Source organism: Bubalus kerabau, chromosome 9, assembly GCF_029407905.1.
Source record: "Bubalus kerabau isolate K-KA32 ecotype Philippines breed swamp buffalo chromosome 9, PCC_UOA_SB_1v2, whole genome shotgun sequence".
Classification (NCBI taxonomy): domain Eukaryota; kingdom Metazoa; phylum Chordata; class Mammalia; order Artiodactyla; family Bovidae; genus Bubalus; species Bubalus kerabau.
In genome coordinates this window covers 17,014,162-17,033,181 of record NC_073632.1, presented here as the reverse complement: position 1 = coordinate 17,033,181, position 19,020 = coordinate 17,014,162, and the positions used below count along the sequence as shown (strand labels likewise).

Sequence of the window (19,020 nt, the reverse complement as noted above, 5' to 3'; positions counted from 1 at the left end):
GGTGGTCGGGTGTAGGAGTCTGGAACACAGGAGGATGTCTGGGTGGAAAGAGAAGACTGGGATTCTTTAAACCATACCACACAGAAATAAGGGAAGAGGGAACAGCTTTAAGAAAGGAGATCAAAAGGATGGATCCAAAGATAGAAAAATATCCACATCAATGAACCAAGAGAATAGAGAGTTTCAAGGATGACAAGTCAACAGTGTCAATTCCTATGTGTGTATTGTGTCATGTGTTTAGTTGCTCAGTTATGTCTGACTCTTTGTGACTCTTGGGACTGTTGCCTGCCAGGCTCCTCTGTCCATGGGAATTTTCAGGCAAGAATACTGGAATGGATTTCCATTTCAGTGGGATCTTCCCAACTCAGGGATCGAACCTGCATCCCTTGTGTTTCCTGCATTGTAGGTAGATTCTTAATCTGCTGAGGCATCAGGGAAGCCCATTCAGCAGTGAAATAAAGTGAAGCCTTAAAAGTGCCCAGGGAATCTTGTGACTCAGACACACTGGTGACCATAGAGGATGCAGGGCAATGCAGTAGCTTGGACACAAACCAGACTCTAGGGAGTTGGAGAGTGAGCAGGAGCACAAGAGATGGAGTATTTCTTGTAAGAAGCTTGGGATAAAGGACAAGATCAGATAACTGGCTATGAGATCTTTATGGCTATCTTTAGCAAGAACATTCTATGAAATTTTACTGGCAACACAGCTGTATCAAGAAAGGTGGGCAAACTTCCACAGACACCTAACTGACCACAAGGCTGAATGTTAAGACACTGAGGAGACGGGGCTCAGGTGTGTCCAGCACGGGATTCGCTGATCCGGGTCTTGGCTTGGGTCACCCGTGCAGGCGGTGTACTTACTCACGTCCAGGAATGAGGTGGGTGGGAGCCAGGACAGCCAGCGTCCAGCCTCCCTGACCTCTTGTTTGTGATGGTGAAAGGCATAGGGAACACAACCATGTTAAACAGTGGAGAGATGGAAATTATTATCTACAGGGGACTAAAGTGACCTGTAGATGAACACACAGACATACAGAGAGGCTTTGATGAAACATGCTACTGTTTACTCACAGGTGGTCCTGGAGGCCCTGGTTTTCCTGGAGGCCCTGGTTTTCCTCGTCTTCCCTGGAAACCAAAGAGAAACAGATAATAAATACTGTGATTCCATTTTATTTTAAGATGAGACAGTATTAAATGGAAGTTCAAAGACAGTAAAAATTAACTCAAAGTTAAAAAACAATCCCAAGTCCACATGACCTTTAAAGGTCAGTGAAGTCTAAAAGCTATGGGACAATTCTTAACAACGAAGATAAGAACAATAGTGCCGGGAATGCATAAATCGTGACTCTTATTAGCAGCCCTTTAAAGGCTGTCTACCTTGACTCTCTAGCAAAGTAATATAAAATATCTGAAAGGTTGGCTAAGATTAGCATTTTATTTGATAATTCAATGGGTTCAGGTGCAATAATCAACGCATTTGTCACCTTAAATTGGTATTTTCAGAGAGTGATCTGAATTTCAATTTTAAAGGAATTTCCTAAGGGTGAGATTAAGTATTCAAAATATATTTTTTCTGAGCCCCAGCCTGGAATTACCAGTTTAGAATCTCTGGGGAAGGGATCCATGAATCTGCATTAAAAAAAACAAAAAACAACACTTCAGGTAATTCTCATGTTCACTAAAGTTTGAAAAGCACTTCACAAAGGTATATTATAATTATATACATTGTGCAAAGCAAATTACCTAGGTCTTTTCTTCCCTTTGGATGGCTAAGCTGTTTTATAAGTGAACTAAAATGTTCACTCCTTGCTTATTAATCTTCATTAACTCGCCAAGTTTACAACTAGCTAAATTACAATAGCGAGAGTCAGAATGACAGTTCTAAGTATCTGTATTTTTTATATCATTTGAAGAGCATTTATTTATTATACACTTATTTTCTTATTTTTTTTTCCTTTCTAATAGAAGGAAGCAAGCTTAGGTATGGAAAGCATACATTTTGAATGAGAAGCATTTCTATGTATGGTTTCTAAATATGATCATTCTCTTTCATTGTTATTAATAACTTCATTTTATTACCATATTGGTAGTATGTTAATACATATAAAGGCGTGCCATTTCAAAGGTAAAAGTATTAGTGATCTTTCAACTCTTTTTGAGGAGAATTGTGAGCACAAGCTCTCACAGAATTGTGAGAAAGGCCCAATTTCACTGATTAACTTTCTTACTCTGAAAGCATCAGGCAAGGTTTCCTGATTTCTTTGGTCTTCAACTAGGCTTGGAGTGGGGTAAGAAATCCAAGATAAGCTGAAGCATCAGAGCAAACTTTGGAAGGTAGGTTAGCACATAAGACACTGCGATTGCATGGGGAATGCTGAAGGCAAGTTAAGTTCCTTCTATCAAAGACTCTAATGATAGCAGTTGTTTTCAGAAAAAAAAAAAAAAATCCTGGTTAACATCTACAGAGCAGATTTTTTAATAATTTTATTAAAACCAGAAATATAATTATTAGTATTTTCATGTACCTTCTGTTTTAGAGTTCTGAACCCTGGAGTTCTTTTTAGGGTTTGCAAGATTGGAATAAATATATAATATTCTGTATACTGAATGAAAGTTATACATATGTTCATACTTTACTAGTCTTGCAGTTTACACATTCTGAAAATCAATATATTGCATCTTTTAGTATATGCAAGTCAATCAGCCCCTGAGGATTAATTAACGATAAAAAGTTGACTTAGAAAGTGGAAGCGCTGTAGTTTATTAATTCACGAGAGCACAAAGAAACAAAATCAGTGACATGGAAGGAGGTGATTAGTTCTTTCTTTTAGGTTGAGGTAAGTTAAATCCACAGGACCAACTTCTGGTGCAGTCTATTTTCCTTAAGGAGGTATATATGTTGCTTGGGGCAGGAAGTGGGGAAAACGAAGCTACTGATGATCTTTTACCCCAGCGTTCATGTTGAAGATAAACCAACTTTCGGATACTGTAACACAGCATCCGCATGGCTTAGGGAGAGGAGGAAAAAGCATTCACGATTCCATATGGTATGGGCAAGCTTTTGAATTCTAATTCATCACTGCTGATTTACACCATCATTCAAGTCGGCCTTGCAATTATCGGAGTGCGCAGTGTGTCTCTGGAGGAGCACAGGGGAATGCTGATTCTCTTCACGTCTCCTTGCTAAGAGTGGACAAGCAGGCAAAATGTTTTTGAGCAGGGGTCCCCAATTTTTCTGGCACCAAAGACCAGTGTCATGGAAGTCAATTTTTCCCCAGATGGGGATGGGGGGCAGGATAGTTGAGGCAGTGATGTGAGAAATGGGGAGCCACGGCAAGTGGCTGATGAGCTCCGCTGGCTTACCCACCACTCACCTCCTGCTGTGACGCCCAGCTCCCCAAACAGGGGTCAAGGACCCCGGTTTTTGAGGACTGTCAAATTATCAGAACATATTATACACAGCAACTTCAGCCAGCACGTATATGCAGTTTAAATGTTTGAATTTCTAGTAACATCCTGAAGCAGACTCGAACATTTTCTTTTCCAGCTTTACTGTGACATACCTGACCGCACAGAGTCGGACACGACTGAAGTGACTTAGCAGCAGCACCTGACATGTACTATTGTATAAGTTTCATGTGTACAAACTGATGACTTCATCTACTTCTATATTATGAAAAAAGTTAGTGAATACTTCCATTGCACTACATAATTATCATTTGTGTGTGTGTGTGTGTGTGTGTTGAGAATATTTAAAATCTACTCTCTCAGCAACTTTCACATATAAACACAGTATTGTTAACTATGGTCACCATGCTGTACATTATAATTTCCCCAAACATGCTCATCTTCTAGCTGGAAGTTTGTGCACTTTGCCCGCCCTCAGCCTCTGGCGGCCAAAATCCTGTCTCTGCTTCTGTGAGTTTGGCTTTTTTAGATTCCATATTCTGGGGCTGGGGCTAGGAGTACCCCTCTGATGAGGGTGGAGGAACCATTTTTGTGTATTTGTTTCAACTTCTGTCTTATGTCAGGCCCTTCATTACAGGGCTCACTCTAGACCCTTGTAAAGTGAGACAAGAATGCAGACTCGGATGTGGATTGGGATGAAAATCCTGGCAAAAAACAGATAAATGCTGAGCTGGGCATGGCCATACTGACCAGGACACCTGGTAACAGGTGGCCTTTTGCTCAGGAGCAGCTCTGACCAGTTGGAGTCTGGCTGAATCTCCAAATGGTTGGAGACATACTGTTTCAGCATAATTACAATTGGACTAATCCAATACTTTTCTTAAGATTGGAGTGAAAGTGAAGTTGCTCAGTCGTGTCCTACTCTTTGCAGCCCCGTGGACTGTAGCCTACCAGGATCCTCTGTCCATGCGATTTTCCAGGCAAGAATACTGGAGTGGGTTGCCATTTGGAGTATGAAGCATAAAATGCATATTTGCCATATCAGGTGCCCAGGACACCTCAAAGTGCTCAACATGTAAGTTTCCTGTTTGGCAACAGTGTGAAGGCTATTAGACAGTGGTTTCTGTGTTTGTCCAATGATTTAAACCCAGTGGTTTAAATGTAATCTTATCACATATCAGTATCCTCAGGGGCCTACTTGAATCCTCAGGAGGCCTAGTAGATGGGACTTCACATTTATAACAAGTTCCCAGCAACGCTGCTGCTAATGGCCTGGAGACTACACTTGGAGAACTCCTGTCCTAAGCCTCAATCTCCTATTTCAAACTCAGGTGATCTTATATAGCCCTTCATTCTAATAGCTTAGAACAGAAGTGCTGGGTTGGTTCTATGATCACATGTCTCTTTAAGAATAAAAACCTCACTGTCAATTTCAGGACCACTTGGATTGGAATCCCAGTCTTTTCTCTTATGGAAGCTTATTGTGTCAAGATGTCACGCTGTAAAATTGGTGCTTATATTTTGTAGCCCATTTGTTAATTAAAAAAGAGATCATATGGAAAACTCCTACCACACAACACGCATTGGAATGGTAAACAGAAAATAAGTGTTGGCAAGGATCTGGAGACACCAGAATGCTTATCACTACAGGTGAAACTGTACAGTGGAGCAACTGCAATGGAAAACACTATGCAGATTCTTAAGACTACCATGTGATCCAGAAATCTCACTTCTGGGTCTGTATCCAAACAGACTGAAAATCAGGGTCTTGAAGAGATATTTGCACACCCATGTTCATAAGCAGCACTATTCAGAATAGCCAAGAGGTGGAACCAATCCAAACGTCCATGGACCGTTGAGTAGATAAAACAAAATAAGGTGTAGACAATGGGATATTATTCAGTAAGGAAGAGAATTCAGTTACATGCTACAACAGGGGTAAACCTTGATATGTGTGTGTGTGTGTGTGTGTGTTTAGTCGATCAGTCAAATCTGACTCTTTGCGACCCCAAGGACTATAGCCCACCAGGCTCCTCTGTCCATGGAATTCTCCAGGCAAGAATCCTATGTGGGTTGGTAGTCCCTTCTTCAGGAGATCTTCCCAATCCAGGGACTGAACTTGGGTCTCCTGCACTGCAGGCAGATTCTTTACCATCTGAGCCACCAGGGAAGCCCAAACCTGGATGACATCATGCTAACTGAAACCGACATAGTGAAAAAAGTCACTAAAAGACAAATACAGTATGATTCACCCATATGAGGTACTTAGAGTTGTCAGATTTATAGAAACAGAATGTAGAATGGTGTTGTCCAGGACCTGGGGGGTTGGCGGATATAGGAACTTATTTAATGGGAACAGAGTTGTAGTTTTACAAGATGAAAAGTTCTGGAAATCTTTTCACAGTGATAACACTACTGGACTGTACACTTGAAAATGGTTAAAATGGTAAATTTTGTGCTACCTGCTTTTTTCCACAATTAACAACAAAAAGTCCTACTATAATATCTGATAAAATAGTAATAATAAATTTTAGTCTTTTTTGCCCTGTCCTTCTATCATCCTTTAGCCAATTATCCATTTTTTAATTTAAAAATAGACAAAGTAAATTGTAGATTATTCATACAATGTAATACAATATAGTGATGGAAATTAATGGAATACAATTGCATGCATCGATATGGTTGAATTGTGTAAACATAATGTTCATCAATTTATACAGGGAATAAAAGCAGGCAATACTAATCTAAATTGTTAGAAGCTGCAACAGGTCACTGATGCAGGAGTTGGGAGGAACTAGGAGCATTAGAGGGCTTACAGGGTTGGTGATGCTGATGTTCTGTCTCTTGGACCATGTGCTGGTCACAAGGGTGTTTGTGCTTTGTGAAAACTCAACAAATTTGTATCATCAGGATACATGCATCTTTCTGAATGTATACTCTATTTCAATATATATATATATATATTTTTTTTTTTTTTTTAAACAGGAGATTTCTACAAAGGAATGATTTTACTTGAATTATCAAGTGACTTCACCCATCTGCATTTGCTGCATGGGTCAATATTGGCAGAAGAGGGGGGAAAAATCCAAGTCTATTTAAATAAATGACATCTACAAATTTTCAACAGTAAAAATAACCTGATGCTTCCAGGATGACTTGCAGTATGAGAGCACATGGATCTTAAATTAGCTACTTGATTTATAAACACTTGGACATCCAAGAGCATTAAGAAGGCAAGAATGCAAATAACGGATGACTGGTACTTATCTGACAGATGGTTTTTGTTGTTGATAAGGATGATGATGAGAAGGATAAGTTACAGAAGTAATCAGACTGAAATAAAGGGCGACATGCAGACCTCAAGCCCACAGAGGAGACGTGTATAAGTAATCTCTCTAAATTGCCAGGTCTTGCTAATGCAGCTGGCTACTCTCCAGAATTCCCCTATTCCCACGTGTGTGTGTAGCACACTCCTAGGCATCAGCTCAGCCTGAACAAGGTACCAAGGAAATGTCAAGGAAGAGGAGACAGGCCCTTGAGTGGCACCCACAACTGTGAAGGAGGTGTTAGTTACACAGGAAAACATTACGGGCTATCTTGGAAGTTTAGTTTTCCTTTTTTACATTGTGAACGGAAATAAGATTTATGACTGATGTAAAAAGTTAGCACATTTTGGAATCAACGATATGTGAAAAAATGGGAGAATACTTGTATGAGCAATGCATAATAGCCTAAGTGAATTTTATGTCTTAACATCTTTAAAAATACATCTAAGACAGCAACGTGGCTAGTCATAAAGGTCTCATTATTTGAGGGATCAGACAAGTAGCTCTTGTAAGGACATGGAAAGAGGATGTAATTCAGCATGAACAAAGAATCTGATATAGGCTCAGAGCTAAGGAAAGATGAATCCATATTGTGGTGCTATTCCCAGTGTTGCTTTTCTCATTTAAGTTAGGATCTTAAAATGTCTAAATCATGTCACAATTTCCCCATCTCTCTGTTTCCTTCCTTTCTTCCCCGGATTTTCAGAAGCAAGATAGAAATGTGACAGTATTAGCTAACCGCCTCAGCTGCTGCTGCTGCTGCTAAGTCACTTCAGTCGTGTCCCACTCTGTGTGACCCCATAGACGGCAGCCCACCAGGCTCCCCGGTCCCTGGGATTCTCCAGGCAAGAACACTGGAGTGGGTTGCCATTTCCTTCTCCAATGCATGAAAGTGAAAAGTGCAAGTGAAGTCGCTCAGTCGTGTCTGACTCTAGCGACCTCACAGACTGCAGCCTACCAGGCTCCTCCATCCATGGGATTTTCCAGGCAAGAGTACTGGAGTGGGGTGCCATTGCCTTCTCCGACCACCTCAGCTACAGTTGAATAAATGATAATCTGAGTAAACAACACTTCACTGAAGCATTGGCCTCTGGGCCAAATGGTCTGGTCTGAGGTCAATGCTGTCTACAGTCACTGTTTAGTATTTATGGTGTTACTAATTTGATCAAGAAGATAAGTTAGTCAAAGTCTGACCTCTTAAGAGCCTTCTGACTGGATGAAACCCAAATCAACTTTTCCTGTGTGCTTCAAGCTGTCCATGTACGAAGAAACATAGAAGTCTATGACAAATGAGTCTTCAAATGGTTGCTGCTGCTGCTAAGTCACTTCAGTCGTGTCCGACTCTGTGCGACCCCATAGACAGCAGCCCACCAGGCTCCTCTGTCCCTGGGATTCTCCAGGCAAGAACACTGGAGTGGGTTGCCATTTCCTTCTCCATTGCGTGAAAGTGAAAGTGAAGTCGCTCAGTCGCGACTGACTCATAGCGACCCCATGGACTGTAGCCCACCAGGCTCCTCCATCCATGGGATTTTCTAGGCAAGAGCACTGGAGTGGCTTGCCATTGCCTTCTCCACTTCAAATGGTTACCGCTGATCAAACGCTTGCCATGGTTCAGTCACTGAGTGCTATGCACATGCATCCATGCTAAGTCACTTTAGTCGTGTCCAACTCTTTGCGACCCTATGGACCATAGCCCACCAAGCTCCTCTATCCGTGGGATTCTCCAGGCAAATATACTTGAGTGGACTGCCATGCCCTTCTCTGGTGATCTTCCCAACCCAGGGATCGAACCCACATCTCTTGTGTCTCCTGCATTGGCAGGCGGGTTCTTCCACTAGCGTCACCTGGGAAGCCCCTTACGTTATTTCCTTTAATCCGTCCAAAACCACTGCGGGTGGGTGATACTGTTCCCATTTTACACAGAGAGACATGTTAAACACTGAGATCCAAATCACTCTCCTTTTAATTGGTGGGGCTAAAATTTCAACCCTAGTGTATCTGATCTTAACACCCATAATCCTCAGGATTAAGGTTTCCTTAGGGGCATGTGGTATCCTGGTCATTTACAATTTCAGTTACTTTGCTGCTCTAACTGTTGAGGTTCTCTTGTTTTCTCACCACCAAGCCAGATCTTCAGATGTCCCCATATCTTGTTACTTCGCCTTTTGGAATTTAGGTCTTCCTGGTCTTCACCCACTCCCATGATGTCTGTGCACCCCTGCCTGTTGCCAGCAGGCCGACCACAAGCTTCCACGTAGACTTGTCTGGACTCCTGAGCATCTTGCCAAACCACCAGCTCTTTCAGTCCCAATCGTGAGCTCTATTTTCTGTGCCCACCATTGCCAATCTCTGCCAAGGCATTTGGTTCATCTCAGTTCACAGGTGGGGCGGCGGTAGGGTGTGACTTAACTGCTTCCTGACCATCTGTGACACATTTTATCATCTTTGAGCGGCAGTGAGAGGGTGGGTGCTGGAGACATTCCTCCCCCAAATCTGGAAGTTCACACAGGCTGCTCACAGACTGGAGGGGAAGAACCAGGCTTGGACACTGCCGTCCTTGTCCCAGAGCCATGCTCTGAGAGCCTCATCTCCAAGGACTCTCAGAGCCTCAGGCATCTTCCACTTTTATTAAGGGAACTGTCCCATTTTACTGTAGGTAAAATAAACATGTAGAGGGACAAACAATTGCATATAGACCAATAGCGTCTTATTTAAAAGAAATGCTAACAGGAAAGCAACAAGATGCGGTTCTTCAGCACACTTCAGTCAGGCCAGAGCCGCAGCCCTTAAATAAGAAGGAACTCAGCTCTGTCAGTCAGCACTGGAACAAAGAAATCATTCATGACATGATGGCACACTTTAACATATGAAATGTACCCTCAGGGGTGGACTTCAATGAGAAGGACTGCATTGACCAGCACCAAATAAATTCGTGGAATACATTTTGTAGCTATTCTGCAACTGGCTGTAAGCAAAGAGAACTTCTGAGGATCCAGAAGATGAAACTATGAGGGTCATCCCATTTTGAGACACAAGAATTTTCACTGCAGAATTCTCAATATGCCAATTTGAGTTTAATGGCTTAAATTGCATTTAGAAATTTAAATTGACTTCAAACCTTATCAAAAAGATGAATAAATTTGTTCAGTAGAAATGTACTGTGTCTTACATACTGTTCTAGGGGGAAATAGGGGTTCCCTCGTGGTTCAGATAGTAAAGAATCTGCCTGCAATGCAGAAGACCTGGGTTTGTTCTTTGTGTCAGGAAGATTCCCTGGAGGAGGGCATGGCAACCCACTCCAGTATTCTTGCCTGGAGAATCCCATGGACAGAGGAGGCTGGTGGGCTAGAGTCCGTAGGGTCACAAAGAGTCAGACACAACTGAGTGACTAACACTGTTGCTGCTGCTGCTAAATCGCTTCAGTCGTGTCCGACTCTGTGCGACCCCAGAGATGGCAGCCCACCAGGCTCCCCCGTCCCTGCGATTCTCCAGGCAAGACCACTGGAGTGGGTTGCCATTTCCTTCTCCAATGCACAAAAGTGAAAAGTGAAAGTGAAGTCGCTCAGTCGTGTCCAACTCTTAGCGACCCCATGGACTGCAGCCCACCAGGCTCCTCCGTCCATGGGATTTTCCAGGCAAGAGTACTGGAGTGGGGTGCCATTGCCTTCTCCGGACTAAGACTAGGGAAGATATATTAATGATTAAGGCCTGGATCTTGCCTTCAAGGTAGAAGAGGAGAGACAGTTATTCACAACAGCTGTTTGGAGAGTATTGTTCATTTGTTGCAGGTAAACTCAGGAGTTCCTGGGAGGGACGGTGAGACTTTAGTTCCTTCCCAAACCCTTCAATAACTCTCTCCAGCTTTTAGTTTGGCAGGGGAAGTGTGTGTGGTGGGGGTCACTGGGATGGAACAGAAATGTTGGGGGAGAAAGCTACCTGCACACCCTTGGCAACGAGAAGGGGCTAGAGTCCCTCCGACAGAGATGGTTTCCCCGGACACTTGTGCCCTGACTCAGATGCGTGTCCTCTGATACTTACTGCCAACTTTTAAAGCAACTGTGCTCAGAAGGCATTTTCCAGTCCACCACTACTTGCTCTTTCATAATCGACTTAAGTATTGGGACTACATATTGATGACCTTCAAACACTGAATGCATTATGTAAATACTAGGTATGCTTTTTCTTAAATACTCTTTTCATTTCCTTAAACCTAGCATCCAAGGTCACTTGCCAATGTGACTGGGTAAAGGGAACTCTGAATCTGACCTCATCCATCAGCCTTCCCACAGTTTCTCCTTCAGACCCAACCTTTCGCCAGAATAATGTTAGGGTGCCCTGAAAAAGCTGGTACCTCAGTTAGCCCTGCAAGAGACAGTGGTGGGTCACTTGCTGGATTATTTTTATGTTCTCCTTTGACTATTCCATCCCCTTTAGAGAAGTATTCTTCAGGGAGAAACCCCAGATACATCTTATCCCAAGCATCCTGCTACACAGTATGTACATACATACATACATATATATACATACACACATAAAACCTAATCAACTCTGCTTTTTCAACCACTTGATAACTTTTAACTTGTCATTTGCTCACCTGTGTGCAGTCAGGTCATTCAAGATGGCTGTTCTCTTGCTCTCTGTACCTCCCCTGCCCGACCAGTGCCTGCTTCACCTACATCAACTGATATGACTGACCTTCCTACAGACTTGCTCCAGGTCCCAGCTGTGATTTTTCTTATCCAAGAGCAGTTAAGGGTCTCACAGGCCTTTGTTGATTTCCCTGGTAACTAACCAGTCCACCTGTCAGCAGTTCAGTTCAGTTCAGTTCAATCGCTCAGTTGTGTCTGACTCTCAGACATCAATTCCCCCATAACTGGTAATGGCCCCAGGACCTTGCTTCAGACATGTAAGCTCCCCATCCATTAAACCACCAATGCCTCTGTTGCTGACTCTGGCTCTTTCTTTGGTCTTTAAGCTGGGCAAGTGCAGGCCTTATAGGCCCATGGAGTGCAGTCCACCACCCTGCCACCTCTTCACTGCATTTTTGTAATAGAGCATATTTTCCATTCTCAGCTGGCATGTGCCCAGATTCAATCATTAATTCATTCAACAAACATTTAATGAGTTCTTACTGTGGGCCAGATCCTTCTCTGTGCTCTGGAATTACCTCGAATCCATTCTGTCTTCATGGAGCTTTTATTCTAGTGGGAACACTGATAGTAATACATAATACAAGGTTTTTTCTCTCTGCCAGACATTGTTCAAAACAGTTTACATCTATATACCCATTAAATCCAGCCACAGGACTGGAAAAGGTCAGTTTTCATTCCAATCCCAAAGAAGGGCAATGCCAAAGAATGCTCAAACTACCGCACAACTTTACTCATCTCACACACTAGCAAACTAATGCTCAAAATTCTCCAAGTCAGGCTTTAACAGTACGTGAACTGTTAACTTCCAAATGTCCAAGCTGGATTTAGAAAAGGCAGAGGAACCAGAGATCAAATTTCCAGCATCCATTGGATCATAGATAAAGCAAAAGAATTCTAGAAAAATATCTACTTCTGCTTTAGTGATTACACCAAAGACTTTGACTCTGTAGATCACAACAAACTGTGGAAAATTCTTTAAGAGATGGTAATACCAGACCACCTTACTTGACTCTTGAGAAATCTGTATGCAGGTCAAGAAGTAACAGTTAGAACTGGACATGGAACAACAGATTGCTTTCAAATTGGGCAAGGAGTACGTCAAGGCTGTATATTGTCACCTTGCTTATTTAACTTATATTCAGAGTACATCATGAGAAATGCTGGGCTGGATGAAGCACAAGCTGGAATCAAGATTGCCAGGAGAAATATCAGTAACCTCAGATATGCAGATGACACCACCCTTATGGCAGAAAGCGAAGAGGAACTAAAGAGCCTCTTGATGAGAGTGAAAGAGCAGAGTGAAAAGCTGGCTTAATACTTAACATTCAGAAAACTAAGATCATGGCATCTGGTCCCATCACCTCATGGCAAATAGATGGGAAGCAATGGAAACAGTGACAGACTTTGCTTTTTTGGGTTCCAAAATCACTGCAGATGGTGACTGCAGCCATGAAATTAGAAGATATTTGCTCCTTGGAAGAAAAGCTATGACCAACCTCGATGGCATATTAAAAAGCAGAGACATTACTTTGCCAACAAAGGTCCAGCTAGTCAAGACTATAGTTTTTCCAGTAGTCATGTATGGATGTGAGAGCTGGACTGTGAAGAAAGCTGAGCACTGAAGAATTGATGCTTTGGAACTGTGGTGTTGGAGAAGAATCTTGGGAGTCCCTTGGACTGCAAGGAGATCCAGCCAGTCCATCCTAAAGGAGATCAGTCCTGGATGTTCATTGGAAGGACTGGTGTTGAAGCTGAAACTCCAATACTTTGGCCACCTGATGTGAAGAGCTGACTCATTGGAAAAGACCCTGATGCTGGGAAAGATTGAGGGCAGGAGGAGAAGGGGACGACAGAGGATGAGATGATTGGATGGCATCACCGACTCAATGGACATGAGTATGAGCAAACTCTGGGAGTTGGTGATAGACAGGGAAGCCTGGTGTGCCACAGTCCATGGGGTCGCAAAGTGTCGGACAGGACTGAGTGACTGAACCAAACTGATCCATTAAATCTTCAAAGTCTTCAAAATATCTTTGAGGTATCTGTTTTACAGATGAGATAACTGAGTGACAGAGCAAGTTGCCTGAGGTCATATGTTTCCTGCATTCAGGAAACTTGGCTGTGCCATATGTGGTCATCACCACTGTGCTGTACTGGTAACTGTGCTGTACTGAGCAAATCTGGTAACTACATGAGTAGAGATATAAATCCTGAATAGCAATATGAATCACAAAAAGTAAAGCAAGGGCAAAGGGATACAGAGTTAGAATGTGTGCAGCTTCAGATAGAAAAATCAGGGGAGGTCAGCAGACACCTGACCCAAGTGAGTCTGTGGGCCGTGCAAGGGCTGAGAAGGGACATGGAGCAGAGGCAACATTGAGAACGCAGCCCTGAGCACAAGTGATTGAAGAGTCAGCAAGAAACAGGGGTGGCTGGAGAACAACAAGCCACTCAATGGGTGGTTGGCAGAGCAGATTAGCACTTTGATTGTGGTGGGAAACCATTGGGAGTTGTTGTAATGGGGGCCACATAATGAGCCTGACCTAAGTACTTGCCTGGGCAGATAACACAGGAACAACTGCTGCAAACTCATCATTTAATTCAGAGGCTCAATAGAACCGCTTGTAGGTTATCTGATTTAGATTGTTTAGGGCAACATTTCCTTCCATTTGTGTAGATAATCAGGAGTTGATTATCTATATAGCACTTTGTGATGGTTTATGCCTCAAATTGGCTGAGCCAGGGTGCCCAGGTATTTGGCCGAACATTTTTCTAGATGTTTTTGTAAAGGTGGTTTTCAAATGAGATTAAGATTTAGATGGTGGTCTTTGAGTAAAGCAGGCTGCACTCAGTAAGGTGGGTGAGCATCGCCCATCAGTGCAAAGCCTGAATGGATCAAAGACTGGCCTCCCCGAGGCAGGAAGGGACTCGGCCCGCAGATGGCCTTGGACTTGAACTGCATCTCTTCACTGGGTCTCTGCCTCGCACATTTTGGATTTACCAGAACTCGACAACTGTGTGAGCCAATTCCTTAAAATCAGTCTCTGTCTCTCTCTTTCTGTATACGCATCCTGCTGATTATGTTTCTTTTTTCTAGAGAACTCTGACTAACACCCATTTCCACTTACAGGTACAAAGGATTTTTTACCTTTCTTTGACATTACTGACCATAATATCTATTATTCTCTGATATTTCCCCAGGCCATTGTGTTTGACTGAAAAAAAGATATGAGGAAGTGAGATATACTTTATCCTTCACTGGGAACCATGGTTTGAAATAGAGAACGCTGTATTATTTAAGTAGTGTTGCAAGACTTACATAAAGATATTAATAATTTAATGAACTTGTACTCGAGGGAAAAAATGTTCTTGAAACATGTCAGGATGAATTTTCAAGGGAAAGACCTAATTAGCAGTGTCTGAAGACTATGTCATCAGGTTTAGAAAACAAGAACTAGTCCCCGTGGACAGAATGGTAAGTTAGACTTTAAAGCTTTAACTACTCCCGTTAATATGTATGATTAATGAGCAATATATCAGTTGGTTGGCCTCACTCAAGTGAAAGACTTTGCAGGGGAAAAAAAAAGGATGTTTAAATTAATATACATGGAGATATGCAAAAGCAATTTATAATCTTTTTTTATATTATGATTAACTAATGACTTAGAGTCTCTATTGAGAAAGGATGCCATAGCTTGCCACGTCTTTTAAAATATAGAATCAAAGCTACAAAGATGTCTGAAAGTAACAAATGACCAAAGGTCCCAATGACTTCATGAATGGGAACTCTGGGAGGCTGTGCAGCAATAATTATTTGTTACGTTACTCTTTTTATATATATGCAAAAAAAAAAAAAAAGCTCTCAATGTTAGAGCACAGCTTAAAAATCAACAGCTAGGGGAAAAAGTTTACACTGAAGTACTTATGTCATTTGGAGAAGGAAACAGCAACCCACTCCTGTATTCCTGCCTGGAGAAATCCCGTAGACAGAGGAGCCTGGTGGGCCACAGTCCATGTGGTCGCAGAGAGTCAGACACGACTGAAGCGACTGAGCATGCATGCAGTTATGTCATTATCTTTTTCTTACATATAATAAAGTACTTTTACCAGATGATTATTTGGAGAAAATCAGATTTAAGATACAAGAGTTAAGTCCATTTAAAGGAGAGAGCATGTGAGGTGGGGTCTATTTGATGTCAAGATAGTCAAAGGCAAAGAGAAAAATCTGAACATGTGTTTATGTGATTTTAAACATAAACTATTTGGTAATATTTGCACGTTCATCGGGATGTCTGAGTTTCTAAAGACAGAACTTTAATTTAAGTCCTTCAGAAACACCGATAGCTAAAACTACAAGAGCCAGTGTTGAAAGCAATCAAAATAACAGATCTATTTGGAACTATAATGAGAAATCAACTGCCAGAAGAACACAATGAGTGGAGAAATGCAGTAAACAGATAATCTTCATCAATGATGAGCACAGCTGCATTTAACTGCTTCAGTTCAGTTCAGCCGCTCAGTCATGTCCGACTCTTTGCGACCCCATGAATCGCAGCACGCCAGGCCTCTCTGTCCATCACCAACTCCCGGAGTTCACCCAAACTCATGTGCATTGAGTCAGTGATGCCATCCAGCCATCTCATCCTCTGTCCTTCCCTTTTCCTCCTGCCCCCAATCCCTCCCAGCATCAGGGTCTTTTCCAATGAGTCAACTTTGCACATCAGGTGGCCAAAGTATTGGAGTTTCAGCCTCAGCATCAGTCCTTCCAATGAACACCCAGGACTGATCTCCTTTAGGATGGACTGGTTGGATCTCCTTGAAGTTCAAGGGACTCTCAAGAGTCTTCTCCAGCACCACAGTTCAAAAGCTTCAATTCTTCAGCACTCAGCTTTCTTCGTAGTCCAACTCTCACATCCATACATGACCACTGGAAAAACCATAGCCTTGACTAGATGGACCTTTGTTGGCAAAGTCTCTGCTTTTTAATATACTGTGTAGGTTGGTTAAAACTTTCCTTCCATGGAGTAAGTGTCTTTTAATTTCATGGCTGCAATCACCATTTGCAGTGATTTTGGAGACCCAAAAAATAAAGTCTGACACTGTTTCCACTGTTTCCCCATTTATTTCCAATGAAGCGATGGGACCAGAGGCCATGATCTTCGTTTTCTGAATGTTGAGCTTTAAGCCAACTTTTTCACTCTCCTCTTTCACTTTCATCAAGAGGCTTTTTAGTTCCTCTTCACTTTCTGCCATAAGGGTGGTGTCATTTGCATATCTGAGGTTATTGATATTTCTCCCGGCATTCTTGATTCCAGCTTGTGCTTCTTCCAGCCCAGCGTTTCTCATGATGTACTCTGCATAGAAGTTAAATAAGCAGGGTGATAATATACAGGCTTGACGTACTCCTTTTCCTATTTGGAACCAGTCTGTTGTTCCATGTCCAGTTCTAACTGGTGCTTCCTGACCTGCATATAGGTTACTCAAGAGGCAGGTCAGGTGGTCTGGTATTTCCATCTCTTTCAGAATTTCCCACAGTTTATTGTGATCCACACAGTAACTGCTTACTATATGCTGAATATCAGAGATTGAAGAGGAAATTGACACAAATCTTACCTTTGGCATGCTTTAATTTTGTGGTGTGGTCCTGTTTCTCTATGCATAGGTGGAAGTGAATATAAATTTTAACATATATTTATGACAAAATAACTGATCACTGACAAACAACAAAAATAGCATGGAAAGGTATACAGTGCACTGAGAAGGTAGAAACGTCACCATTAGTACCTTTTCTTGTGTTTATCAGCTAAGCAAACCTGGGCCAATCACATCATTCCCATATATATATGGGAAATATATATATGTATATAATTGTTGTTTAGTCACTAAGTCATGTCTGACTCTTTTGCAATCCCCTGGACTTAGTCCACCAGCCTCCTCTATCCATGGGATTTCCCAGGTAAGAATACTGTAGTGGGTTGCCATTTTCTTTTCCAGGGTATCTTCCCAACCCAGGGATCTCATGCCTCATGCATTGGCAGGCAGATTCTTTACCATTGAGCCATCTGGGTAGCCTATATATATATATATATATATACACACACACACACACACATATATACATACATATATATAGTTATTACTGGAGTATAGTTGCTTTACAGCGCTGTGCTAGTCTCTGGATTTCTCTTCTATACAGCAAAGTGAATCAGCCCTATGTACATATATATCCCTTCTCTTTTGGGTTTCCTTTCATTTAGGTCATCACAGAGCCCTGAGCAGAGTTCCCTGAGTTATGTTCTTATTAGCTATCTATTTTACACACAGCACCAATAGTTTATATATGTCAATCCCAATCTCCTAGTTCATCCCACCCCTCCCTTCCTCTTTGTTGTCCACACGTATGTTCTCTTCGTCTGTGTCTCTACTTCTGTTTTCCTATAAGATCATCTATACCATTTTTTCAAAAGGACTAAAAATATACCTGCCTAAAAACAATGGGCTGGAATATATGAATACTTGAGAAATGTTTACTTTAAGAGAAATATCAAAGTTTTAAAATAGCCTTCTGTAATCTTTCCCCATAATCAGCCTGTAACCTTGAACACAGCGACAGTATCTGGCATCAAGCAAGTTCTCCCCTGGTGCCCATCCGTCCTCCTGAACAGGACGATCCGAGCTTGTCCAGAGGGAGGGACTACACTCCATGGAACAAGGGGAAGGTAGTCAAGCACATTCAGATATACAGCTGGTGGATCAACTATATTCTTGGCAAATAACAAGAAAAAATATATCCCAAATACTCATTTTGAAATTTAGTACTTTTGAGGTTCATCTCCTGGCCCAAATCAAAGCCTTACAGACAACACACTGAGACTAGTATGTCAGCGTGGCTGACTCACTGGATAAGCCACGTGTGCAGGAATGTATTTCAAATGTAATAATATCCAGCCAAATCAGCTTTCCTGTTCTCGTCTCCAAACACTGCTCAGAACTGACAGGATGGCTCAGAGACTTAGAGTTGAAATTTTCACTTGTAAATAGCGTGTTGCCTAAAAATGTGGGATCCATAGTTTTGTCCTGTCTTTGAATGAAATTAATATTCTTGATTTTACAAAGGACAAACCAAGGCCCTTACTCAAAGTAAGAGCCCAGCTCCTCATAGCAGCCCGCAGGGCTTGGCTCCACATCCTCTCCTCTCACACGTGGCCAGACACAGCTTCCTGCAGCTCCCTGAAATTTCTACCTCAAGCCGCGGCAGCAGCTGCTTCCCCCAGATTGCCTCAGTCTGTCCCTCTCCTCCTCTTAGATCTTTGCTCTTAGGTCATCTTTGTGACTTGGCTTTCTCCAATCTCCCCGCAACACTCCCTCACCCCTTCTTTTGCTTCCTTATTCTCAGCCGCACGTTTCATCACCAATCATTTCAAGATATTTATTTTCTTATTGTCTGCCTGCAATAGACTGTGAGCTCCATGGAGGGAGAGGTTTTTGTCTATTGCACGGGGTGGCAAGGTTTTCCTGTGAAAGGTAAGATGGTAAATACTTCACTCTGGCATAGTACTCTGTTGTTGTAGAGCAGCCATACACAATATGTAAGCAAAAGAGCATGGATGTGTCCCAATAAAACTTTATTTACA

The 19,020-nt window shown here is 42.2% G+C and overlaps 1 protein-coding gene across 1 annotated transcript in view; it reads right to left on the bottom strand.

The window, feature by feature from the left end:
* COL19A1 (collagen type XIX alpha 1 chain) overlaps positions 1-19,020 on the bottom strand; it is a 447,290-nt gene that overhangs the window by 133,033 nt on the left and 295,237 nt on the right. Inside the window, exon 16 of the mRNA XM_055534763.1 lies at positions 1,072-1,125. Within this exon, the coding sequence (XP_055390738.1) occupies positions 1,072-1,125 (54 nt within the window). The remainder of the gene's footprint in view (positions 1-1,071; positions 1,126-19,020) is intronic.